We start from the raw sequence: 27,412 nt of genomic DNA, 5'->3' as shown, positions 1-27,412 counted from the left end.
TAGCTGTGACCAAGGCAGGCCCCTGCAGGGTGGAACAACATGCCTTCCAGCCAGGACCAGCTGCATAATTTGCAAGGCCCAGTGCAAAATGAAAATACAAGGGCCCTTTGCTCAAAAATTAAGAATTTCAACGTGGCCAGAGAAGAGCATTAAACCAAGCATAGGATCCTAAGCATGGGCCTTGTGTAACTGCACAGGTTCTGTGCCCATGAGGCCAACTTTGCCTCCAGTTGGACACGGGGGTGTTGATTCAACCACCTGTCAGGAAATGTGCCCCCGAATTCTGTTAGTCACAGGACCGGTAACTGTGAAGGCTGATTTCTGGGTTGTGGTCTAGTAGAAACTTCATTTGAAGAGGAAAGGTAGGTTGTCTCAGATTGCCTGAGATGAGGCCCGAGAATTCTCAGTGTCCAACATTAGGAGAAGTTTGCTGGGGTGACAGGTTCCTGCGGTTTCCTACCTCATTTCTGAATGTTGAAGAAGTGTGGGTTTCTCCATGGTTCACCAGGGAAATTCCTAAGAGTTTTCTGGGACTGTTCCAATTTGTGAGAAGAGAAGCTACGTAATTTCCCTCAAAACACTTGCTCTCAAGTTTCTTCAGTAGAAGGACTAAAATGATTTCACCCTATTATCCACATCTAATGATTTCTGTATGTGACTTTTTGTCTTTAGGACCTTCTGGTGTTGGAGTAAATGAACTGAGAAGACAACTTATTGAACTAAATCCTAACCATTTTCAAAGCGCTGTGCCACGTATGTCTAGTTCTTCTTTCCGAGAGGTTCACGTTTTGGTAAAATGTTCTTTGCCCCTGCAGATGCGCTGGTCTCACGGAACTGCGTCATACCATCTTTGTTGTAGAAATCTAAGATGCAAAGGACAGTCCTTAAGATTGCTGACTGTATTTGTCTTAATAAAGGGGATTGATTTACTGGCATGCAGCTAGCTAGGCTTTTAAAAAGCGGCTTTGTCTTTCTTCCATTTCTTAACCATCATTTAGATGACCTTTCAGGAAAACTAATATTTAGCAATGGTAGCTAACATTCGTTCAGTACTTACTATCTTCCTAGCACTGTGCTTGACTGTTTGATGCCTTATCTTATTTATTTTTTATTTAAAAATTTTAATATATGCATGTATAATTTTAAATAAATCTGTACATTTGATTATACCATCCATGGCAGGAAGAGTGTGTGGGTCTGGGTGCTTCCCTTTCACCTCAAGGCAAGAGAGCAACTTAGGGAAACCACCTAAAGAGCTTAATATGTGTTCCCTGCAGGTTGAAGGTCACAGAAGACAGGTGTCAGTATTATACCTGAAAAATCTGAAGGATGAGAGCTTAGAAGAGGTGGCCAATGGCTGCAGTTTGGGAGGTAGCTGGCCTTTTAGAGTCTGTCACAGCCAAAGAGTTGTGATGATTCCCAAGGACCAGATCTGAGGGGATAATGTAGGAGAAAGTCAGCCTGAGGTTGTCTTAGTTCCTGCTCAAGATGAAGCCTCAGTAGGAGGCCAAAAGTGGAACCCCAGATACCTCAGGGTGTGGAAGAAATCACAAATGACGAGCTGGAATAGAAATGGGTTTGAGATACTCAGTAGTTGTGGTAGTGGTATTTGCAAAATAACCCAATACATCCTCTAGGAGAGAAAGAGCCAGATTTAAACATCTGCCAAGTCTAAAAAAGAGCCAGAAGAAGCCAGCATCAGCATCAGCATCAGTCACATAAGGATTTTCCTGCCCTGTTTCCTCTCCTCTCTCTCTGCACGCTAGCCTTGAGGAATTATAAAACTGGGGGAGGACAGTAGAAATGCAGTGAAAGAGGGGAGAAGAAGCGGACCATCCTCCCTGTCCTGAGTTCTGGCTTCTCCGACTGCCAGCTTCCCTCGGTGCAGCAGGTCTGAGACAGATGTGGGGAAGAGAGGCATGAAATAAACATGAAGTTCATAATTTTGATTACTAATGGGAATGGAATTTTAATTATTAAATTGAGGCTGAGTTTTGTGGCATGAATGGTTGTAGACTTTTTTTAAAACCTACGAGTAGTCAGAAGATTCATAGGAACTGCTAGATTTTCATCCAGGGCCACGGGTAGGTCTTGCCCACAGAAGGGCAATGGGAGGCATAAAAAGTTGCTTTATGATCACCTTCCATAGGTTGTGCTTTCCAAGTACTGTTAACATGTGTAAGAATGGGCATTAATCTCAAAAACAAAAACTACAGAAGAAATCATTTTTCAATAATAAAAATGCCCACAGAACATAGAAGAATTATAAGGAGTGTGGATAACCATCATCCAAAGTGAGAAAATGTTGCCCATATTTTGCTTTTTAAATTGAGTGAACAGTTTTGGGCTTACAATGAATATCTCAAGTTATGCACCAATTCACAGACTTTAACCTGCTGTGTAAAATACAGTCCACTAGAAGCCAAGGAGAAGCCGTCATCCGAGGTTTATGTTAACACAATTTACTGTCACCTGAGAGCCATAGTGTTTCACTAAGAGTTTTTTCAGTACAAAGCTATAGAAGTGGCATGACTATAGGAACTCTAGGGAGCTGAAGAGAGGCTTACCTAAAGAAAAAACAAAAATTACTCCCAAATGATATTTGGTTTTTGTGCCTCTTGAATGTCCATAACTCCTTTTATCATTTAGGGCCCTTTCCAAGCTCCTACTTGATCATTTCCATGTGTTAATATCATCAGGTGTTGATCTATTTCATCCTTAAACTTTGTCAAAAGCAAATACACAAATTTTTGATGAATAAAGAGGATTTGTTGCAATGAAGGTTAAGGGACTAGCAGCTTTGCAGTATGTATATACAGGACACAGAGTTGGGACTGTATCTTATTCATCTTTGTGTTCTAAGAACCTCACACAATGGCTGGAATATAAGCACAGTACATGTTAGTTAAATAAATGGATGAGCAGACAAGAATCACTGTTAGGTATTCAGTGAACTGCTAGGTTCTATAACAGGTACTATTTAAGTTGAAGAATCTCTAACCTAAGTGGTCATATCAAAGAGTCAGACTGACTCCAGACTCCACGAGTCCTTCCCTTCTGAAGATCCCTAAAACCGATCGCCATCTCACTTGGATATGAATGCACCTGGGCAGGATGGCAGACTGTCATGGGCTCTCTCCATTCCGAATCTGAGACAATCTGGTGTAGTAGAAAGCTTTAGTCTAGGAGGAGTCAGAACACCGAGGTTCTTGTTTTCAACTTTGCTTTTCCTTAGTCTTGTGTATGTAAGTTAGTTACTCTCTAAAAGCTTCGGTTACTTATCAGTAAACTATAGATAATAACAGTCCACCTAGCTAGCAGTGTGAGGGACGAAACGAGATCTTGGGAAATTCACTATCTGAACATGAGCCACTGCTGCTGTTGCTACCTGGGGGCCGGCAGGCATCTTAGGGTTCACGCATAACTCATTACTGCCTGTTTTGAAGTAAGCGCAGGTGTTCCCTTAGGATGTCCCTCTCCGGGCTGAATACCTAATACCTTCTTGTCTATCTACTCTGTGAGCACTTAATAAAGGTTTATAGATTAACCGATTTTGATCTGAGAACTTCTACTTTCTTATCACCAATTCAGGCTCCCTCTTTTTGGTTCTGGCATTTTATTTATCTATGTTTATGTATTCATTTACTTATTTTGATTGGACACCTTTATCCAAATGCATATTGGTAATAAATCAAAACATTTTGAAGATTCTAAAACCTTTTTTAAAATTCCCTCTTTTTGATAGATACTACTCGTTCCAAAAAGAGTTATGAAATCAATGGACGCGAGTACCACTATGTGTCAAAGGAAGCATTTGAAAGCCTCGTGTATAGTCACAGGTAAGCTAGATGGTCGGAATCTGATTCTCGCCTCCGGAGTTTGACATTCAGATTAGATTCCCTATTTAATACATATTCCAAAGCTTCTGACTGAGGTAATTTCTTCTTGTTTCTGAAGAATTAAGCAAGGAAATGTAAATTGATATATTAGTACATGAAATCACTGGGTTCAGAGAGGGAGCACAATTGAGTTGAAAATTTTAGAGAAATTGGAGGAGTTAAGTACTAAATCTCCTAATATTTTTTTATCCTGTCGAATATCCACTAATTCTTCTTGTGCTAGTAAAGTCCGCATAGTTTATTCTATTCGGTTGTAGTTTATCTTCACGTTACTACTGATAGTATTTTACTTGTAGAAAGAATTCTTGTTTCTTTGTCCCTCTCTTGCAGGATGCTCGAGTACGGTGAGTACAAAGGCCACCTATATGGCACCAGCGTGGATGCTGTTCAAGAAGTTCTCAATGAAGGAAAGATCTGTGTCATGGACTTAGAGCCCCAGGTGGGTCGGCAGTGGAATATTTCCCGTCTCCCCAAAATAATGAATGCATGTCATCCGTTTTGTGTACATGCTGTAGGCTGTAGGTGAGACATTTTATTCTGTTAGCCTTTTAAGGATAAGACCACTTCCCATATCTAAAAGCCAGGATCTTAAATGAAGGATCAGTTGCCAATATCTTGTCTTGGAGAAGAAATCCAGTTTCTCAGACATAAAAACAGAACTGAGCGAGTGCCATAAAAAAACTTGGAATCTTCTTTGACCTTGATCACAAAGGCATCAAGGCAACTTCTTGTGGTGGGAATAAGATGTTGCTTTACACAGAAGGTGAGGTTCCTACGTTGTCATATGTATGGCTGCCTGTCTGAGACTTACGTGGAATGGAGGAGGAGCGAGCAAGTTAAGATAAAGAACATACAACGTGTAGGGCCCGCTTTTTATGACCCTTGTAGTTTGCTTGCATTTTCTATAGTCAATTGAAAAATATATCTTGTGTGCTGAAGAGAATCAGGGGACAAGGGTTGTTCTTACTTGGGTCAAAGCTGGTGGTCAGTATGAAGATGTCAGTCCACTGTGAGATAATGGTAAGAGGAAAGTGAAACGGAGCTGATCCTCCTCGAGAGTCTGTCTTTGTCATTGTCCCATGAGATCATGTACAGAATCCTATCAGATTTCAGTACAGGTGTCATGGCTAATAACCGGAAGAGCAAGGATTCAAATGTAATTTTGATTCTAGAACCCCATCTCTTAATTATTAACATGATTTTTAGAGTTGAGGACTTGAGGGCACATGAAAATATACTCTGGCTAAAAATAATTGCTAATTTCTGATCTTAGAAATTTGAGAACATTCATGTTGATTCTAGGAAATTAAGACTTCTGTTATTAAATGTGCATTTAATTTTTCTGTGTAGGGTATTCAAGTGGCTAGAACTCATGAACTGAAGCCCTATGTCATATTTATAAAGCCGTCTAACATGAGTTGTATGAAGCGATCTCGGAAAAATGCCAAGATCATTACAAACTACTTTGTGGACATGAAGTTCAAGGTAAGATACAGAGGCAATGGATGTACGCGTTGTTTTGTTTTTATTCCCCTAGTGAAAAAACCACTGTTGTTTCCACAGCATCCCGATGTTAAGGAATGTAATTTCTGTTTCTAATGAATAATGCACTATGATTTATCCTTTTTACATCATTTACAGATATTAAAATAAAGTTTAATAATTGCTATGATGCTACTCTTCTTTTTTCTTTTTTTGGGGTCTAGCTTTAAAAAAAAAAGAGCTCTCAAGCCACAGTTTGCAAAGACATACAGAAATTAGGTGTGCGTAGGCCTAATATTTGTATTCAAAATGGATTATTTATTTTACAAAAATGTTTGAAAGTTTACTTTAAAAATGCTCTAGTGAGGGGCCAGCCCCATGGCAGAGTGGTTAGTTCACGCACTCCACTTTGGTGGCCCAGGGTTTTGCTGGTTCGGATCCTGGGTGCCAACATGGCACTGCTCGTCAGACCATGTTGAGGTGGCATCCCTCATGCCACAACCAGAAGGACCCACAACTAAAATATACAATTATGTACTGGGGGGATTTGGGGAGAAAAAGCAGGAAAAAAAAAAGAAGACTAGCAACAGTTGTTAGCTCAGGCGCCGATCTTTAAAAAAAATGCTCTGGTGAATACACCTCATCTGTAAGATGAATTTTCTTTATATATATATATATTTTTAAACACAAAAAATGTTTATTAACGATGATGGTAATAATAGAGGGGCCAAACCAGGTGGGCTTAATCAGTGAACAATCTTTTCTACAATAGGTGAATTTTTTCCAGTTTTTAAATAATTTTCATTGAATCCATATTAAAGATTTTGTCATAACATGTGTACAGCTCAATGAAATTTTACGTGTGTATGCACCCAGATAACCATCACCTAGATCCAGATATTACATCCACTTATTTTTGTGTGTATGGTGAAAAACAAAACACGAAACTAACCATTTTAACCATTTGTAAGTATACAGTTCAGTGGTGTAAAGTATATTCACATCATGAAACAGAACTCCAGAACTTTTTTATCTTGTAAAACTGAAATTAAACATATGGAATACTTCATGAATTTGCACGTGTCCTTGCACAGGGGCCATGCTAATCTCTGTATCATTCCAACTTTAGTATATACGCTGCTGAAGTGAGTACAAGGTAGCTTTATATTATCTTTTATCTCTCATTATTTTTATGTTCATATGTTTTTAATAATTACTATATGAAAGTCTGATACTCCAGTTTGCATTTCAGACAGTAGAGTCCATGGATATATTCTCCGAGTCTTATGGGCATCTAAAATTGTGTTCTCATTTTTATGGCAAGCTAAACAAATTAACAAAATTGTTTCTGGATCATGTGCATGGCCACCTGGTAAAGGAGTACCGCCACGAGGTTGCAGTGTCTGTGTCTATATTTGTGTTTAGGATGCATTGGCAACAAGATGTACTATTTTAATTGTTGTAGACAAATAAGAAAATAGCAGCAATCAATTTACTGCGTTAGTGCCAAGTAAAGGCCAAATGACTTTCACTTAACAAAATTTCACAATAGTAGAAATAGACAATATTATAGGTGAATTAGGTCATCATGAAGCAAAGGGTAATCTAAGTATGCCCAATTCAATAGAACTGGGTCATGCCATCCTCAGGTTGAGAGTGGTCATTTTGTATCTGCAAAGTAATGTCATTCTTGTCAAGTTAGTGTTCATTTGAAATTTATGTTTAAGTTTTATTTATACTTAACTGGTAAATTTTCTTTGGTTTTATGTTGTATATGGTTTGAGAGCTTCAAGTGTTTAGATAATAGAATAAGATAATTTAAGTCCAAATGGGAAGTTGAGAGGACTGGTCTTTCTAGGAACCGTTACTAAATTTCGCGAAACCTTGCCCAACAGGATGCTAAGTAAGACTACAGAGAGAAACGGTGTTTTAGAGTAGAGGTTTGGAATAGAGGAAATTTATTTGACCTAATTGTTTTTATAAATAGCTTCACAGCTGGATAACAATCAAAATAACAAACTGCGTACTATTTCTATTCGTCTCATTAAGTTTGTGCTATCCATATTTTTCTATTTCTCCTGAAGGACGAAGATCTCCAAGAGATGGAGGATTTAGCTCAAAAAATGGAGACTCAGTTTGGCCAGTTTTTTGATCATGTGATTGTGAATGACAACTTGCAAGATGCATGTGCCCAGTTGTTGTCTGCAGTTCAGAAGGCTCAGGAGGAGCCTCAGTGGGTCCCAGCAACGTGGGTCTCCTCTGATACCGAGCCTTAAGGAGGCCCTCCGCACAATGCTGCAGTTTTAACAGCGTTCCCCTGTTACAGAGCTCCGGACCAACAGCTGCCACCCCAAACAGCAGCATTTGCCCTGTTATAACGAGTGCAGCTTAAAAGTACTGCAGTTTATTAATCTTATTTGAAAACATATTTGTATTGTATGCTTACATAGAGTTACCTATTTGGCTTGTAGAAGAAAATGTTTTCCTTTACCTCATATGCAGTAACTCGTAGAAATATGAACAATGTTAAGTTTCTGAGTATAAGAACCTTTCATAGATTTCCTTATGGTCTTTGTACAATTCAGATAAAAAGACCTTTCCTAAATAAAATAAGTAATTTCAGAAACTGTATTTTACCTTATGAAACTTGTTTTATGAAAATGGTTTTTACAAAAAGTGCCTGCTTGACTAACGCAGCAAGAAGGGTTAACGTACACATTTCACGTCTAACATCAAGACCTGCAGAAACTGCACTTGGCCCCATCATTCTACACATAGGGCTACAAGGAAAAAAGTCTTCTGATCGGAGCTGTAAGTCATCAATTTTCCTAAAAGCCAGTATCTACATTTATGCCTAAATTAGGAAGGGAGAAGGGACTGCGGTCCTGGAGCCCAATATCTGAGAAAACCACAAGAGGAGGACGTTTCTCCAGTCTTGTTTTTCTCTTCCCTAGGTCTGAGACTTCCAGTCGCTCCTCCTGCCTCTCTGTATCTCCTGCATCATTCTCAACTTTCTCCGTCTCCACACCATCCCTCCACCGCTTTAACTATAAAATAGTGCGTGCTTCAAAATACTTGCAGTTTTCAAAATTTAAAGTGAATGTTATCTTTCTAAAAAACCCAACCAAACAAAACGAAGAAAATTAGGTCATTTTTAATGATGTTTACGTGAGCCCGGATTTGACTTCATGTTGTGCTCGAGGAAAACGTTTCCCAAACTTGATTGACACAGTTGTGGGACGGCGGGGAGGCAACGGGAGGAAACTCGAGAACGGCCCGTGTCAACACACACGCCGCACACGTGCGTGCGAACCGCGCCGCGCGGGTGCCCGCCTCCGACGCTGGAACCGGGGCTGCGCGGGGCGGAGACCTGGCCGCGGGGCTCGCCTGCCGTGGACCCGGGCTCGGGCGGGCGGCGGCGGTTGCGGGGGCGCGCCATGAGGGCCGACTCGGGGCGCGGGCCGGAGGAGGGCCCCCTGGTGAGCGCGGGCGGGGGCGCCGCCCTGACGGCACCTTCCCCGGGTGGGGCCGCGGCCGACGCGCCGGGGACCCGGGAGAGCCCCGCCCCGGGACGCGCACCGGCCCCTGGCGCCCCCGGGACCGGGCGGGGGCCGGAGGTTCGGCCCGAGCTCCTGGGGCCGGGGGGCGGGGCAGCGGGCGTGCGGTTCCCGGGGCCTGAGCGCACGCTGCCACGGCGCCGCCTCCGGCTGCCTCCTCGCGGAGGAGGCCTCAGCCGCCCGGAAGGAGCCGCCGGTAGCCCGCGGGGACCTCTCTTCGTGGTCCCCTCGCTCCCGCCAACAAATCCCCGCGCCCGCTGGGAAACAGGGCCCAAACCGGGACCGCCGCTCCCCGCCCGCTGGCGTCTCCCGTCCCGGGCGCGCCAGCCCCGACGCTCCCTCGTCCGCAGGGGCGGCCCGGGAAGACCAGCCCTGCGCCCCGCGCTCCCGCCGCGCGCGGTGGAGGCCGCAGGCCCGAGCGGCCGGGGGGCGCAGCCCGGTGACCCAGCCCGCTGATGCACTGCGCCTGCGCGCGGCCGGGGGCGGGGCGGGGCGGGGCGGCCGCGGGGAGCCGGCTGTAGACGGGATGGGGAAGAAGCAGGTGGTAAGCGGGCCTTTTGAGTTGCTAGGATTTGTGTTCAGTTGAGCCGTCCTACATTTGAGGGGCGTAGAGGTTGGGTTTCTGGATGGGTCACACGTCATTTTTTGCGGGACTTTTGAAACGTGGCGTTACCGTGTGAACTCAGTGCTCGGATAGACGCCGTCCTCAGCATCTTTGGGACGACAGCGCTTTCCTGTGGCTGTCGTTCTTTCCGGTCGAATTTTGACTACTGGATAGCAGTAAGACAGCCTGCCTTGTCCTAGTCTTGTAGCATTTGTATTGATACATTGTTTGAACGAATGGATTGCTAAATGGGGCAGTCGTAGAATCCCTTTTGAATCAGTCTTTGAGATAGTTGGAACGTTAATAAACTGATTTCTAGGCCTTCTGTTAGTGTTCTATTTGGAAAGATTTCTGAATGCTTCTTAACTGTAATTTCTCTGAACTGCAAACACAACTTTTCTTATTTATATAAAGTAGCATTTATAAGATTTTTAAAAAATTCTTTCTGCCCTAAAATGCATTCTTCACTCTGTATTCAGAGTGATCTTTTAAAAAAGTATGTTACTGTGTGGCTTCAAGCCTCTGTTGGCTTCCCATTGGATTAAAACAAAATCTAGACTCCTTCCCGTGGTCTTCAAGACCCCGGTTTTAGTCTGGCCCCTGCGGAGGCAACTCCTGCAGCCTTACGGCCTTCATTTATCTGGAATGCTCCACCCCCAGTCTTCCCTAAAGCCTTCGTGTTTGCTCCTCTTTGGCTCCTTTCGTATTCAGGTCTCAGCTCAAATATCTCAGAGAGACTTTTCCTGAGGGAGCACTGCTCGTGCTCCCTCATTTATTACTATTTACACACACATATATTAATACAGTAACATACATGGTAATACATACATGTTACTATAGTAATACATATGGCAATACGTATATTAATGTTATCTTCCAATACTTAGCCTCTAGAGTATAAATTCCACAAAAGCAGGGATCTCTGTGTTTTGCTCATTAGTATATCCTAATGCTTAGAAGAGGGTCTGGCCTGTAGATAGACAGGAACGTAGGAAGGAAGGAATTTTACATGACATTTAGAAATGGGGGAACAAATTTAAAATTGCCCCCTGAGGCTCATCAGTATCTCCTGGGTTTCACCTGATGAACAGTGTCGTCGAAAGATTTGACATCCGTGGAGCAGAGATGCTCTAAGGCTTTTCTTACAAGCGGTTTTCTTCTTTTCCCCACAGCGTCCTCCACGAGCCCTTCCACCTGTGCCAAGGTAATGGTGATTTACAGTAATTTTATTACTGAGTTCTAAAAACACAAAATGAATAAAGTGAAAAAATAGTACAATTGCAAAATTATAATAATTCAGAAAAGACTTCTTGACAATTTTACAAAAGGCTTCCTGAGAGTTTAAAGATGAAAGGTCCTTGAGACATTAGGATAACAGTTTTAATTAAATGTTTCAGAGCCTAACGTCAGCTTGGAAGGGTGATCGATACTTTCTGAATCTGTGTCTTGTTTATCAGAATTCTGATCCTCTTTTGTTTGCTAGAATAGTTTCCCCAGAGTTTAAGCTGATTTTAATCAGTGACAAAATAAGAGTTCTTAATCTGTGTAATCCACTTTATTAATAGACAGTAGGGAATATGTATATGTAGGTTCAGAAAATCTTGGGTTATTTTATTAGCAGTCTTACTAAATAGCTTATTACTTGTAAATAATAAGCTAGTTTGTAAACTAACTGATTTTGTATGAAAGCTAATTTTATTTTAAATTTGTAATCATTTAAGTCAAATTTCAGTCTGACAATATAGTAGACTTCTAATTAATAGTTTCTTTTTTTGTCTTTGTCCTGATTAAATTTGGTCGGTGTCATGTGAAGTGCTATTCAAGGTGAGTTAGTTCACTGTTAATGTAAAACTTTCTAAATGTAGTATTTGCTCTTCAAAAGTTAGTTTGATTCCTTAATGTTTCTCTTAAATTTGAGTCTGAATGGTATAATTTATAATAGTACAATATCTTCTTATCATAATCTCCTGTGACTGCCATTTTTTAATGATGGTTGATATATAACACTAGTTATGTGGTTGATATTTGACCTCGCAAAAATAAAAACACTCATCCCTTAATGGAGTCACCTAGAACCTACCGTTGGCCTGTTTATAGTTCTGTATTAGGGACTGCGTCTTCCCGGTCTCATTTAGCCAGGAGAGACTGGGTTATGTTGCACTAATCCCAAAATCTCAGTGACTTAATATCAGACCAGGTTATTTCTGGTTAATGCAAAGTCCATTGAGGCCACAATCCAGGACAGCCGCCTTTCACCACCTCTTCACCACTGACGTAGTGATTCAGGCTCCTTCCATCATGTGGTTCTGCCATCTTAACAGGAGGCTTTCTCAGTGGCCACAGCAAGGGAAGAGAAAGCTGGAGGGTTACTCCCTGGCTCTTTCAGTGTTTTGGCCCCACAATGACACAAATCACTTCTGCTTGCAGTCTGTTGGCCAGAAGCAGTCATAGGCCACACCTAAGGCCAAGGGGGCTGGGAATAGTTGGTGAGCCCACTTTCTAACATCACTACAAGCAGTGAGCTACTGGCACCACACTGTGGGCTCTCTGTCAGTTTCTTGCCTTCTTCCCTAATATGTAGAAGTTGGCTGGACCCAGGGAAGAGAGAGAAAGGTCTTCCCTCCTAAAAGTACCCTTTTGACTGTTCCCTGCATTGAATTTTAGGCAGCCTTTTCTGTTGTTGTTCTTTCTGTTTTATAGATGATATTCCCCTTAGTCGTCCTAAGAAAAAGAAGCCCAGAGCAAAAACCACGCTAGGTGAGAAGTTGTTCTTGGTTGTGTGGGATCACAAGCTTTTCCAGAACCTCAGGTATGGTAAACATCACAGATCAGGGAGAGGCAAGGCCTCAGCAGTCCCAAGTCCCTGCTGTACTGAGGTTAGAGTCAAGGTCACTTTGAAGCAGTAGCATTCATGGTGACAGTGAGGGACAATGCGGGACAGCCTGGAGAGTGTCTAGAAACATTCATGGAATAAAGGGTTGTGCCACCTAAACTCTTACTTCCACAACATTCTTGGACTCTTTGAGGTGTTTTTTCCCTAGATAACATAAGTTGTCTCAAGCTATGATTGGTTCCAGACCCTTGAGCAGGATACTGGATCTAGAGACCTAAGGCTCTTGGATCCCTCCTTTCAGTCAGAGAATCTCTGTGGAAGAGCGTGAGTCTGAAGGCAGGGCCATATCATCCAAGTGGTGAAGCTGTAATAATGAGCAAGTTCTACGAACTCCTTTTTCTCTTCGTTATCTGCTAATAATCCTGCATGTTCTATTAGTGTCTCAAACTCAGCACATCCAGAATTCATCATCACCTTTAACAATAGATCAATTTTTACTTCTCACTCACAAATTTCTGTTAATGGAACCCCCCACTCTCCCAGTCACTCAAGCTGGAAACCTCAGAGTCAGCCCTCTAACTGGTCCCTTCACTCTCCTGCTGACCTTCACAAGCTGACTTCTTCTGTGGTATCTTTTATGTCTCTTTTCTTCTTTCCTCTCCACTGTCACAACTGTAGTTAGTTTAGCTCCTTCCCTCTTCTCCCTGAGCTGTTGAGGTGGCCTCCAACATTGCCCTGTACTTCTAACTTTCCTCCACTCTGGTTGGTCCTGCCCACTACTGCTGGGTGAGCTGCTTGAATGAACTCGTAGCTCTTCATGCCTTCCACCTGTCAGAAACTTACATTGGCTTATCATTGCCTAACAAATGGAGGAATAGACGGTGGGTGGAGAAAAAGAAAGAAATGGAGATGATGCGTAGAGCGGGAAAGACATAGACACAGAACAAAAAGAAAAGAGATGCAAAGAGACTTAGATTCACAAAGATACTCACTGAAATGCTAGGCTCTGAAAATACACCACAGTTAATTGTAGACACGTACATGTGGACTTAGAAAGGTCACAGCGAGGGTGCAAGAAAGACAGAGTTGGGGGAGCAGAGGTGTGGCTATCCCAGCTACAGTCTTCCTCCTTATAAAAAAGAGAAAAAGAATGCAGTGTCCCGGACCAAAAAGGGGATATATTGCTAGGCTTTCATTTAAATTGTCCATTTAGGTTACTTCAGATGTTTCACTCCTACAATTTTGCAGCTCTACGTACAATGGTGGGTGGTGGGGGGAGGAAGAGGTGTTTCTGTAGGATGGCTCGCTGGTGGTGAGATTGCCTGACCGAGGACCTGTGCGTTGGTAGGAGATGGATTCTGCTCAACTGCCTTCAAGGAAGCTTTAGTTATTTTCTCGGCACCAACAGTGTTTAAGTGTCACGTTAGCTAAATCCTTGACAACACTGGACAATATCAGTCTTTTAAATTTTTTTGGTGATCTAGTGGGCAAAACGCTTATTTTAGTTTCCATTTCTCTGAATGCTAATGAGGTTAAGCATCTTTTCATTTGTTTATTAATAGATTTATATTTCTTCCTTTGTGAAGAAGACAGTCAAGGGAATGTAGTCAAGGAAAATTCAGTCTGCCAAAATGTGTCAAAATCTGGTCACAGATTTGATGAGGGGAGGGGAGAGACTGAAATGAATGACCAAATGAAGAGATTTATAAATTATCTGTCAACTCCAGTTATCCGTGATGACCTTATCATGCGTTAATCTGTTAATGAAGGACTAAACTATAAGAGGCTGAGAAATCTTAAGGCACGACACAAAAAGAGTTCTCTATGGTGACAGTTCTGCTGTGTTTTCATCTTTTTGAAAGTTCTGAGGCAGTTTCTCCTCCCTGCCTGCCTTTGTTCTTCTTTCTAGCCCCCCGGCCTTCTTTCTTCCTCATCTTCCTTGTTCCCTCATTTATTTCTTTTCTCAGCTTAAAGCCCAAAGTTACAGGTGAGGAGGAAGGAAGTCAAGCTTTGGGGCACACTCAGTTCTGTAAGAGAAGGGGTTATTCTATAGGACACAGTCCAGTTGCCTTTTCCCCATCTTTTTAAGACTCAGTGACCTCTACTCAGGTTGTCCCGTTTTTCCCCACGTGTTTTCTGTAGCTAGTGCTTCTCTGGAAGGCCTGGTTCAGACTGCTGTTCACAGGCCCTCTGAGGGCAGCGTGCCGCCAACTAAAGACCCCAGAGAACACCCAGACGCTCCTATTCAAAGGAGACAGAAGAAGACGAGGCCGCCTCTCGGTATGTAGAGAAACCAAGGTTAGGCTGTGATTTGGGGAGTATGATTAAAACCCTGTCTGTCCCCATTTTTCCTCACCCATATCCCATTTTTTTCTTGCTTGCTTAAAATTTTTATCCCTAGGGTAACTCCAATGGGTTAAGTCAAGAACACTTTAGAGGGTCTCTTTTGATCATATGTGTATAGATTATGAGGGAAGATGTATAAATTCAGGACTAAAACAAAAAGTTTAGATCTTGATGTATATAAGAATTTGGTATATGATGAAATAAACATTTGAGATTAGTGGGAAAAGGATAGATTCTGTTAACAGAGTTGTTAATTAATATTGTTATTATTATTAACAATAACACAATGAATCTACAGCCAACATTTATTGAGTCTTGCTATGTCTCAGTCAGTATTCACAAGGTAAGCAATACTATTTCATTAATTTTGCCTATCAAATTGGCAGTGCCTTTTAAAAATTATAAAACCCAAAAGCATTGGATATAGAAGTGTTGATGAGAAATGGGTACACTCCTGCACTGCTGATAGGAGTGTAAGGTGGTTTAGCCTGTCTGCACTTCTAGGAATGGAAGTCACTACAGTGGCTACAGTAACTAAAGGATGTTAACTGCAATATTATTTATAAGAGTAGAAGCTGGTACTAACCAAATATTAACAATTTGATATGGGCTAAATAAATCATGGTTTATCCATTTGATAGAAACCAGATAACCATTGAAATGTTGGTTAAAGTGAAACAGTGACATAGAAAACCATCAGTAGTATATTGTTGAGTCAAAAACAAAGACTACATATAAAGTCACATGTGTCAAAGGATCCCATTTTTATAAAATATGTTGTGTTTATTTCCTACAGCTGCCATAAAAGATTACCACAAACTGAGTGACTTAAGACAACAGAAATTTAGTCTTTGACAGTTCTGGAGCATAGAAGTTCAAAATCATGTCCACAGGGCCGTGATGTTCCCTCCGACGGCTCTAGGGAAGAATCCATCCTTCCTCTGCTAGCTTCTGGTGGTTGTGGGCAATCCTTGGCGTTCTTTGGCTGATGGCAGCATAACTCCATTCTCTGCCTCCTTCTTCACGTTTTTCTGTGTTTCTGTGTTCAAATTTTGTTCTTCTTATATCAGTCATTGGATTTAGGACCCATCCCAATCCAGCATGACCTCATCTTAACTGGATTACATCTGCAAAGACCCCATTTCTAAAGTCTCATTCACGAGTATTGGGGTTAGGACTTGAGCATATCTTTTTGGGGAGACACGGTTCAACCAGAACATACGTATATACACACAGATGTATGGTAAAAAGGGTGGAAGGGTAGAGCAAAGTGTTAGCAGTGGTAGGTTTTTTAGAAGGAGGAATTACTGATGTTTTTATTTTTTTCCTTTTCCATTTATATTTTACTAATTTTTCATATATTGAATATGCAAGCCTTTTATAATCACTAGAAAAAAGACACTTGCTTTTTTTTTACCCGCTCTACCATTTATTTCATTACTGGCAGTAAATATAGTTGAATTAAAACTACCCTCTTAGTAATTCAGTTAGGGTACAAATTTGAAAATCAAGATGGATAGCAATACCTAAATTTTATAATTTGTGAAAATGTATTTACAGAAATGACTTGGCCTTTTTTATAAAATTGAGGACCCATCTAAGTTCTGGGCCAAAGAGCAGCTGTCACTGCCGTTCTAGAACGCACCCACCGTGCATTCTCACTGGGTTTTGATTTTGTTTGATTTTTGTTTTGTTTTGTTCAGGATGATTATGGTAGGCTCTACGGCTTATATTTCTAGGCTGTCAGTATTTTTTTAAATAGAATTCTAGGGGCTTTGAGGACATTCCCGGGAGCCGTTGCCAGTATTTCCAGATAGGAAGAGTAGCTAGTAGATTAGAAAGCTCCATTGACTCGCTTCAGCTTAATACCTTGTGTGCAGAAAAGAGTTGACATAGCAGGCCTGCGCCTGTCATCCTTGGAAAGGCCCGCCTGCGAGGCTGGTGGCCTCCTTACTGGTGTCTGGGAATTGGGCTGGTAAACAGCTCCCGACGCTGATGGAAAGCTTCCCCTGACTTACAGGGTGGCTCACTGTGCGTTTGTGCACGTGCTGATGCCTGCTGAACGCCTGCTTGCCTTCTGCAAGTTTGGACTTTGGGCACGTGCTAGGCAGGGGGTGCCTGTGTGACCAGCCCCCAGTGGAAACCTTGGTGAGCTTCCCTGGTAGAGAAAGCGACACATGTGTTGTCCCAACTGACTGCTGGAGGAATTAGCACATCCTCTGCGACTCCATTGATAGAGGCCTCTTGGAAGCTCGGGCCTGGTCTCTTCTGGACTTTGCTCCATGAGGTTTTTCCTTTTGCTGGTTTTGCTTTGTCCTCTCGCTGTAGTGAACCGTGGCTGTGAGTCTGATGACTTGTGTGTCCGTGAGTCCTTTGAGCGAATCACAGAACCTGGAGGAAATCGTGGAGATCTCTGACACCCTGGGTGTTGGATTACTTCATTTTTTTCCATATTGTTTGGCATTGCAAGTTCAGATTTTCTGTTGAGCATTTAGAGGTATAAAATTTTAAAAATTAAAAGTTTGTAAGAATTTTGGCCCAATTGAAATTCCTAAAGTTCTTTTGTCTTACAGAAGTCTTGTACATTACTTTTCTTTTTACATTATAGTGATTGAAAACTTAATCTACTTTTTATTTTCAGAGTTGGAAACTGCTTCCACCCAGAAGAAGGCATCCAGTCCATCTTTGTTACGAAATGAAAATGGTCTCAATGTGGAGCCAGCTGAGGAGCCAGTGACTCAAAAACCTCGAAGGAAGACAAAGTAAGAATTTATTTGTCCGTCTAGATAGTCCAAAGGATGCCCTGATGCTGGATTCAGAGCTCCCAAACAGTGGCTTCTGATCAAGTCTTACTACATGCTGGTACAGCTCTAGGATAAGAGTGTTAGAAAAATATCAGTTAAACCAATCTAATGATAAATTTGAAGAGTAAACCACTGAGAAAAGTAAAATATTGTACTTAAAAAATCTTACTTGTCTCTAAAAAAGACGGAGACAGAAGATTTTATAGAAGTAGCAAAAAATTAAGGATAATATTAATGGGCTATTGCAACTTCTATTCTCATGTTAGCAATTCAGATTATTATTTCAGCAATAAATAAAAATGTGCATTTTAGCATAGGAAATTAAGTCTCAGATAAAATAGAATGGCATACTTTAAAGAAGTACCCTGCAAGTTATATAACAATATTCATACTTGGAAATAACCCTACAAATAGGGAACAATATCTATATAGACTCCTATGATCTTAAGGCTGGAAAGAACCTTACAAATCCAGTGCAGTCACTTCATTTTCCACATGAAAAAGCTGAGGCCCACAGAAATACAGGTGACTTGCCACACATTACAGTTGATAACGCATCCATTTGAGTAAAAACCACATTTCTCGACTCCAGGTCCAGGGCTCTGCCCATTATACTCACAGGCACCTCCTCATGTGGGTCTGTAAAAACTCAATAACCATCCATTTTTCTTACCTTCTCCCTGATTACAGGAAGACCCAGCCAGCAGAATTACAGTATGCCAACGAGCTAGGAGTAGAAGATGAAGACATAATTACTGACGAGCAGAGTAGCCCGGAACAGCAGGCCGTGTTCACTGCACCCACTGGCGTCAGCCAGCCTGTAGGCAAAGTGTTTGTGGAAAAAAGCCGTAAGTGGTTCCTTGTTTTGGATCATGAGCTCTGTAAGAATTATGCAAGGATAGCCTTTGACCTAGGAATTATACTTCTGGAAATCTGAATTAAGGAAATAAGGAAAAACATAGACAAAAATTTATATACAAAGCTAGTCATGACACATTATTCATGAGACCAAAAAACTGGAAACAACCTGGATGTAAAACAGGAGGAGAGTGAGTTCGGTCAGTTACGCGCGTCTGTACAAGAAAATCTTCTTCACCACCACAGATGCTCAGGGAGAATTTTTCATTCCGTGGAAAGGTTCTTGTGAAAAATAAAGATACACATACACGTAGTTTGATCTCAAGTATAGAAAAATGCATAGGACAAAAGACTCGAAGGAAATGTGCCAAAATATTAATGCTGCTTGTTTCTGGGTTGTGGGATTATGGGTAATTTTAAAAATCTACCCCTCCTCCCACCTATTTCTTTATTCTTTGTTGTACTTTACCAGTTTTCTGCATTTGGTAGTGGTGTTGGTAGTGTGGCAGGTAATGATATAAGTTCTATAATTAAAGATAAATGAGAGAGGCTGGCCCTGTGGCTGAGTGGTTAAGTTCATGTGCTCCACTTCGGCAGCCCACTTTCGCCGGTTCGGATCCTGGGTGTGGACATGGCACCGCTCATCAGGCCATGCTGAGGTGGCATCCCACAGCCACAACTAGAAGGACCCACAACTAAAAATACACAACTATGTACTGGGGGGCTTTGGAGAGAAAAGGGGGAAAAAAAAGATTGGTGACAGATGTTAGCTCAGGTGCCAATCTTTAAAAAAAAATTAAAAAATAAATGAGAGAAACTACATGATGGTATCATCACATTAAATAAGAAATACAATACTGTAGCTGTATATTCTTTTGGAAAATAGTTCTGACATTATATAGCATGCATTGGTTATAAGACTGCGTTTGCAGTGTTTAAGAAAAACCCACTGAAAGCAGGATCATGACCATATAGTACCCCCCTGGATATGCTGTGAATATGCTGCCTGAGGAACTCATCTGAAACAGAAAGATGAGTCTTAATATTTACAATTTAGATTTTATGTAAATTGTTTTAAAATTCTGATTCCATAAGATCCTTTCTAAGGGATCTTGGAGTTGTTGGTCGTTGGGAAACCTGACCTAGTCGAGGGCTTTTACTAGTGTACCATGTGGCTGTTTAATTTACTTCAGTCTGATTTCAAGCAATGTCACTCAATCCTGATTGTTATTCTTTTTTTTCAAGGGAAGAGTTGCCCTAAGCTAACATCTGTTGCCAATCTTCCTCCTTTTTTCTTCCCTTCTCCGCCCCCTGCAAAGCCCCAGTACATAGTGGTGTATAGTTGTAGATTCTTCTGGTTCTTCTGTGTGAGCTGCCACCACAGCATGGCTGCTGACAGATGAGTGGTATCGTTCTGCACCCGAGAACTGAACCCAGGCCGTTGAAGCAGAGCACACCAAACTTTAACCTCTAGGCCATTGGGGCTGGCTCCTCATTTTTATTCTTGCTTCCCTTCTGGAAACCTCCCTACTAGAGTAACTGACCAGAATAGATACTAATTGCCTGCCTAGAAGTTGTTCTTGTTTTTTTGTTTTTTTTTTTGAGGAAGACCGGCCCTGAGCTAACATCCATGCCCATCTTCCTCTACCTTATATGTGGGATACCTACCCCAGCATGGCTTGCCAAGCAGTGCCATGTCCGGACCCAGGGTCCGAACTGGCGAACCCCGGGCCGCCAAAGCAGAACGTGTGCACTTAACTGCTGCGCCACCGGCTGGCCCCTAGAAGTTGTTTTTTCTTAGGGAAAAATTAGGTGTCACACCCCTGTCTTTCATTCTCCAAGATGCCTGGCACCAGGTTTGGCAAGGATGATGGAAACGGAAGCTTTCCTGCTTCCTGAGGTCCCTTTGTGGATGGTAGACAGACGAGAAGGAGCCTCCTGTGGACAGTGAGAGGGCAGAGCTCGGCTCAGGCAGTGTTGTGGTGCCGACACTGGAACTGATGCTCCTCACAGGCAGCTTCTTCAGAGAAGTTTATGAAATAACCCATTTCTTTCTGTCGTCACAGACCGCCGTGCTACACACATTGGCATCTTTTCCTAAGAAATTGAAAGTGTTTTAAAATATTGACTTGCCTTTATAACATTGGCATTTAAACTTGAATGCCTTTAAAGTCTCTAAATTAGAATTTTTCAGACTATGTCATGTTAAAGGTTCCTAGACCTTTTTCTGAGTTGACAGTTCATTATTGTATTTCATTCAGTATAATTGATTTCTAAAACTTACGCAGACATCTCTTTTGGGTTGAGAAGAAAGTGCATGGAGATTGTTTATTTTTCCTAAAGATAAAAAAATAGTATGCTTAAGCAACCAAAAGAAAAGAGCCTTCTGAAATAGGAACTGGGTCAGGGAGAATGTTTAGATAGAAAAACAGCAAGATTTCAGTCTCAGTCTAACGGTTCTTAAGCGTGGAATAGTAAAAAGACTGCCAGGGTCCCCTCTGGTTAGTTCTGATAGTTGTGTGATGTGTTCTTAGGGCGATTCCAGGCTGCTGACCGTTCGGAGTTGATAAAGACCACAGAACACATAGACGTGTCCGTGGACGGGAAGCCCTGCTGGACGACCAGAGACGTCGCGCTCTCAGTGCACCGGGCTTTCAGGTTGGACTTTTCTTAAAACAGATGTTCCCTCATTTAAAGAAAAACGTGTTGATTGTTCAATGCTGTTAACAAAATTGACAACTTAAAATGGTAGGTAGGTATATTTTTTAAACATTCAGTTGGAGTTAAATGATCTGCCTATCATTGTTGTAAAAAAGAAAAAGCTCCCTTTTTTACTTTTTGTGAAATGTTGAAGTGTAATGTAAGTGAAGAGATTTAGGAAATATTTTAGCTTTTTCCTTTGGTAATTCGTGTATGATAACTGAGCGCTTCTCCGTTCAGGATGATCGGTCTCTTCTCTCACGGCTTCCTGGCTGGCTGTGCCGTGTGGAATATAGTTGTGATCTATGTCCTAGCAGGAGATCAGCTTTCTGAGCTCTCAAACCTCCTGCAACAATACAAGACCTTAGCCTATCCATTCCAGAGTCTTCTCTACTTGCTTTTGGCTCTGAGTACAGTTTCGGCATTTGACAGGTAAGACTGTTGTGACCGCATGTCCCTCCAACTTTCCTTCAGGAGGAAGTGTTGAGAAAGTGTCACTGACGATGACAGTTTTCAGAATCAAATTATAGGATATTAATATTATTTTGACTCTTTTTTAAGCCAGGCTGTTCTGTTCTTTTTTGGGGGATGAGAGTACTGTAAACAAAAACATCCCCCAAAGTCTCAACCCACTCCCGCATCAACTCTAAGTCCAAAATTTCATCCAAATATAATCAACTCAAAAAAGTCCCAAACACCATCTTCCAGATGATCTGAACCAGGTATAGGTGAGACGCTGAGGGTTGTGGTAGTTTCCTAGGGCCGCTGTGACAAAGTACTACACCCTGGGGGTCTTAAACAACAGAAAATCACTTTCTTGCAGTTCTGGAGGCTGGGAGTCTGAGATCAAGGCGCCAGCAAAGTGGGCTCCATTTTAGCAGGTTCTGGGGGGAGTCTATTCTGTGCCTCTCCTCCAGCTTGCAGGGGTTGCTGGCATTCCTTGGTCTGTAGAAGCATCACTCCGATCTCTGCCACTGTTGTCACTTGGCTGTCTTCCCTGTGTCTCTGCCTCTTCCTTTCTTATTGGGACACCAGTCCTATTGGATTGGGGCCCATTCTCATGGCCTCCTTTTAACTTGATTACATCTGCAAAGACCCTGTTTCCACCTAAGGTCACCTTCACAGGTACCAGGCATAGGATTTTAACATATCTTTTTGGGAACACAATTCAGCCCATTGAGAAAAATAACAATTTACAGCCCAATGCTGTGAGTAATAGAAGTAGAATCTAATGGAATTTCGCAGATCAAGCTTAATTTGTCTCTTCAGACTCTCTTACCTCCAAAGGAATAGTCTTCTAGTCAAATGTTTTATGTAGCCTTTGTAAATAAGATCTCCTTTTATGTATTAAGTATAAACTGTAGCTACTTAAAGCTTGGTAATAGGCAATATATGTGGTAGCACTGGAACAGAGAAGGAAAAAGCTAGAGTCAAGAGAGCCCAGTTTTGTAAAAAGTTATAACTCCGCTGTACATGAGACTTCTGTGTTTTATAGGATCGACTTGGCTAAAACATCAGTGGCAATCCGAAATTTCCTTGCCCTGGAGCCAACAGCTTTAGCATCTTTCTGTGAGTAAATAGTTTAATTTGATGACTGTGTTACACTTCTGTTACATTGTAATTTTGAACCAGGAAAAGTATAATTTTATTTTTAAAAAGATTTTACATTGTTGCTACTTACAAACATTACTTACAGCTGTTCAGTGGAATTTGTAATTTGAAAAAACATGGTGGGCATAATTTTAATAGAATTATTTTTCAATAGAGGTTGATCTAAATAAATTTTAAAAGTTTAATTTGTTCTGTATTACTTAATTTTTAGCTTCTGTATTTTCTACTTGACATTAAACAGATTCACCTGGTATGGCATTTCAGTAACAAATACTATTTTATATCTCTTTGATAATTTGGAATGCATTTTGTTCTAAGATATGAGAATATTAATAAAACTAGTTTTAGGACCTTGAGTAAGTCATTTAATTTCTTAAAAGATCTTCTAGGTCTTGTCAATTCTAATGATGAAATAGTGAGCATTCACTAATGGAGAGTGAAATATATATTATTATATATTTATAATACTTAGAATTTATAATATAATATATAAATATATATTATTTTTCACTATTATATAGATAGTGATTATATAGTGATTATATAGATAATAGTGAAAAATAATATAAGGCTATCTAACCTACTGAAATTAATCGAATGAATTTCCTTTGTATCATCATTCCCCAAAGTACAGATTATTTTTGACCTTATAATAATCTACAAATTCAAAATAAATTGAGTTGTTAACAATACATTGTTAGTAATTTCATCTGTCTTTTTCTCAGTGTACTTTACTGCTCTCGTACTATCTCTGAGTCAGCAAATGACCAGTGACAGAATCCACCTGTACACACCTTCTTCTGTTAATGGGAGCCTCTGGTAAGAATTCACAGTAGCATCAGCGATTGGTGATGGCAATAACAGCAACAGTGGGAGTACTGGTATATTCCTATCCTTTCACTCTCTTATGTGTTTTCATCTATAAATAATAATGAAGGCCTGTTTCCTGTTTCCACAATTATACCAAGAAAATACCTATTCCATTGGTTAATGGATAACTATTGTTATACACATCTGCATTTTAAAAGAGATGTCTTCTTTTTACAAATCTGTTTTAAATCTCTTAAGTTATGGTTTTAAAATAAGTCATTAGGCGATGAACTGGAGGAGCCCTGCAGCCCCCCGTCAGTGAGCCTGATACCCCAGAACAGTGATGGCAGTGGGGAGCTGGGACAGAGTCAGAACCAAGCGAGCCAGGAAGAGGAGGCTGGGGAGAGCCAGCCTGGGCAGATAGGGCCCGCCGTGGAGCTGAGAGGATGGCCGAGATTTCAGAGGGGCAGTCTTTCTGAGAGAGTGGCTAGGAGCCTGAGGTAAAGAGAGGAAAGGAAGATACTTCACTCAAGAGGAGCACTGTCGTAGTTGGAAGGGAAACTTAGAGAAAAGTTTTGGCAACACTAAATTTCCATTTCCATCAGTGTGCAAGCAGATCTGTTTAGAGTTCAATAACCTTTGTGCTCATGGTATATTTATGGTATATTTGATAGGGAAATTATATTTTATTTCATGCTTTACTTGTTATTCCTCTGGTGAGGACTGATGTTTTTTTAAAGTTCATAAAATAGATATAGCTGTATTTGGATATATAAATCAAAATGAAGACGTTTCTGATGAGCATTTCTGTCTCCTCAGGGCAGAAGGACTCGAGGAGCAGGTTCTGCAGCCATGGATTGTGGTGAACCTGGTGGTGGCCCTTCTGGTTGGATTATCTTGGCTTTTTTTGTCTTATAGGCCAGGCATGGATCTCAGTGAAGGTATTAAAGAAAAATAGTCTAAGAGTATCATGAAATCTTCTATAGTGATTTTATAAATCTCCTTCTAATGGATATAGCTTATAATATTCTGATAACAAAGACATTTAAATAAGATAACAAAGAAGAGTGAAAATCCAGTGGTAAAACAGAATGCCAAGAGAAGCAGGAGGCACGTGTGGGAGAGCTGGAGTCTCCAAGTGCTTAATGAGGGGGCGCTTCTGCGGCCCCTGTGCGTACTTAGGAGCTATTTCTTCTCCTAGGACCCTTCAAGTATTTTATAGGAAGCCCCTGCTGTTTGCTTCTCAACGTCTCTTCACCCATGCAGCCTGTCAGACACATTCAAGTGAATTATTCTCCTCCTCTACCTTCATTGTGTAAGGAAGCGTTTAGTAATCCTCCTTTTAGTGTGCCCAGGGTGCAGCGAGGGTTCCTGGTCTCGAGTCCACAGGCCCCTTTTGGAGCGCCTGAAGAGGAGGAATCTTCTTAGCAAGCTGCTGTCGTCAGCGCTGCTCTGGGAACCGCTCAGTGCTTGTATTCTAAGTCTTTTTTCCTTGGTGGGTGTGCCACAGTTTCACCCTGGGATCTCTTTGATATTTTCTGGGCTTTGGTTATTATTGTATTCTTGGTTTGTTAAACATCCTGAGCATTAACCACAATTTGATCAAGTAATTACAGCGCATGATCTTAGAAGTCTTAGAATTGCGAATCTGCCGAACATTTCCATTTGTATAAACCAAGACAAAAAAATGTAATCTTTTGTATTTTCATTCATGAGTGTACCTTTTTGCATTGTAATTCTCATGTTGCTCCACTGACCATCCTGTTACTTTATTCCTTTTGATGTATTTCGACTATATTTTTAAATCTTCTTAGGCTTTATATATTTTGCTGTTTTTCTTTCACTATAGTTTTTAGTCATTCAAAGAATTTTTCATCTAATACTTACATCAGAGGACTTTATTTTACTGGATTCCTAAGGTTTTCTTTTTCTGTATTTCTTGGCATTTTGATAAATTATGTGTCTCTGCTAAGTAATGGTTTACATGTAGAAATGTCAGCTGATAACGTTCTGCACTGTGGTTGGGAGTGAAGTTGCATCCTGCTGCCTTGCGCAGTATTCAGTCTGTATCACCATGTGGCTATCACTCACTACATATTTCCAGAATCCTGCTCTCCTTTAGGGCATGTGAGTCATATAACATTTTATTTCCATGTGGATAAAAAAAGTAAATATAAAATGAGGATGATAACACCTAGCTTATTGGGTTGTTTTGGTGGTTAAATGGGTAACACATTTAAGATATCTTGGCACACAGCTGATGTTAGTTCCAAGTCTTTCCTCTACGTCTGTCCCCTACCTGTTAGGTTATCATGATCACTGTAGAATTAGACCTTTCAGCTGTTTAATGGTCCTGGCTTCTCTGAGTAAATTTCCTGGTGAGAGTTATATTGTCTCTGTTATAGATATGTTGTATTTTTCAGGGGTTTACAATACATTTAAAACTTGAACATTTTAAAATGTAAAACTGGTACATTTGTCATTAACTCACCTTTTAAATCACATTTTACTATCAATAATTCTTATTTGTTCTTGAGGGCTATTTTTATATAGTATGTGAATATTTTAAGAGAACTTTTATAACTAAGCTATAAAACTATTTTTGAGGTACTAGGAAACCATTTTGAGTATGATCTGTTCATTTCTCTCCTAGAGTTGATGTTCTCCTCTGATGTGGAAGAATATCCTGAGAAAGATAAAGGAGTTAAGGTCTCTTCATAATGCCAGCTCACCTTCAGAGTAGTAATGGCCCAGTATTTAGAAGGTTTCCTGTTCGTGTTTTTAAGTGTATTTTTGTAAGATATGTATAGGTGTATTTTGAATTGATTTTCTGATTATATAATACTAAAAAATTTCTCAAGATTATGGAAAATGTTAAAATTGTATCTGCAGTTTATACCGAAACATTAATCTCTATAACATTATCATCCTAATAACAAAGGAGATAATGAGCTAGAAACCAGCAGGTGAAAGTGTTTATTTCCTGTTCTCTAGAATTAGTTGTATTCATAATCATTATCTTAAAAAGCACTAGTGCAGAAAAAGCTATAACTTTAGTGTTACAAAATATATATCAGGTTTAAACATAAATTTAAGGAATGGGGAAGGGGGAGGGGAAAGACCTTCATTATTTATTTTTGATGTTTCCTTGCTGAATAAATTGAAATATGAAATTTGTCTTTTTTGAAAACTGGTTTAGTGGTTGTGTATCATGTAATAAGTATAATGTAATTTAGCTTGAAAGATGCTTTACTTCATGGCTAATAAAAAGGAAATGTACCTTTTTTGTTTGAAAAGTTTTATAACCATAAAAGTTTCCCTTTAACACCAGGTGGTTCCCATATCTGGTTGTCCATCAGAATCCTTTAGGAAGCTTTAAAAAACCTGTACCAAATGGGAAGTGGGACAGCACAGAGCTCAGGGGGCTAGAGGAGAGCCGGTGAGCCTGCCGAGCTAACAGTTGAACCCTTTCCTCTGCCTCTGTTTTGCATGATAAGAAATATGAGTAGGAATTCTCCATGCCTATTCTCAAGCTCTTTGTCAGACCTTTGGCTCCTGAGGAAATTCCCTCTTGAGGTGGGTCCTGCGCTGGAAAAGGTCTTTTCAGAGCTGTATCCAGTGGCGCCTCAACTGGTAGGAGATCCTAGTGCTCAAGACAGCAAGACTCTGTGGGGAAGGGTGTCTCAGAGGCCCTGGAGTACATCAGGAAAGCTACGGGGCCTGCCGAGGTCTGCGAGCAGCTCAGTGTTGTGGCACAGAAGAGCCTTGACAAATTGATGGTGGAGCTGGGTGGCTCTGAGAACAGGTCTAAATTTGGTATGAGCACCATGCTAGGAATATCTTGCTGTCTGTAAGGCTGGAGCTGTGGAGCAGGGTGTTCCCCCTGCCGTCACAAAATTGTGACTCCA

At 41.0% G+C, this 27,412-nt stretch overlaps 2 protein-coding genes and 1 pseudogene across 7 annotated transcripts in view; 2 read left to right on the top strand and 1 right to left on the bottom strand.

Annotated features, from left to right (window-relative positions):
- The window catches only part of MPP4 (MAGUK p55 scaffold protein 4), a 40,452-nt gene extending 32,440 nt beyond the window's left edge, over positions 1-8,012 (top strand). For all 5 annotated transcript variants that reach the window (XM_070508407.1, XM_070508408.1, XM_070508406.1 and 2 more), the window contains 5 exons: positions 673-753; positions 3,746-3,839; positions 4,230-4,338; positions 5,250-5,384; positions 7,466-8,012. In XM_070508407.1, coding sequence (XP_070364508.1) covers positions 673-753; positions 3,746-3,839; positions 4,230-4,338; positions 5,250-5,384; positions 7,466-7,657 — 611 coding nt within the window. In that variant the 3' untranslated portion in view covers positions 7,658-8,012. The remainder of the gene's footprint in view (positions 1-672; positions 754-3,745; positions 3,840-4,229; positions 4,339-5,249; positions 5,385-7,465) is intronic.
- LOC123285394 (U6 spliceosomal RNA) lies at positions 6,432-6,530 on the bottom strand (annotated as a pseudogene).
- A 605-nt stretch (positions 8,013-8,617) lies between the features above and the next one.
- TMEM237 (transmembrane protein 237) lies at positions 8,618-26,828 on the top strand. Of its 2 annotated transcripts, none has more exons than XM_014860057.3 (13): positions 8,618-8,860; positions 10,715-10,746; positions 11,356-11,366; positions 12,243-12,299; positions 14,518-14,655; positions 17,363-17,483; positions 18,216-18,373; positions 20,918-21,041; positions 21,324-21,515; positions 22,579-22,652; positions 23,420-23,513; positions 24,324-24,445; positions 26,158-26,828. In XM_014860057.3, exons 1-13 carry the CDS (start codon positions 8,819-8,821, stop codon positions 26,223-26,225), a joined length of 1,233 nt encoding a protein of 410 aa, XP_014715543.3. In that variant the 5' UTR covers positions 8,618-8,818; the 3' UTR covers positions 26,226-26,828. The 2 variants fall into 2 exon arrangements, with proteins under 2 accessions (XP_014715543.3, XP_014715544.3); XM_014860058.3 differs by lacking the exon at positions 8,618-8,860 and adding an exon at positions 8,931-9,482.
- Positions 26,829-27,412: the final 584 nt, after the last annotated feature.

Source organism: Equus asinus, chromosome 4, assembly GCF_041296235.1.
Source record: "Equus asinus isolate D_3611 breed Donkey chromosome 4, EquAss-T2T_v2, whole genome shotgun sequence".
Classification (NCBI taxonomy): domain Eukaryota; kingdom Metazoa; phylum Chordata; class Mammalia; order Perissodactyla; family Equidae; genus Equus; species Equus asinus.
This window is presented reverse-complemented; position numbering and strand designations above follow the sequence as displayed.

Bases quoted from the DNA above. Each gene is read 5' to 3' on its own strand.
- TMEM237 (XM_014860057.3), top strand. From the start codon at position 8,819: ATGAGGGCCGACTCGGGGCGCGGGCCGGAGGAGGGCCCCCTG. The intron at 12,300-14,517 runs GTGAGAAGTTGT...TGTTTTCTGTAG, and splicing joins CAGAGCAAAAACCACGCTAG to CTAGTGCTTCTCTGGAAGGC. The intron at 18,374-20,917 runs GTAAGTGGTTCC...ATGTGTTCTTAG, and splicing joins AGTGTTTGTGGAAAAAAGCC to GGCGATTCCAGGCTGCTGAC.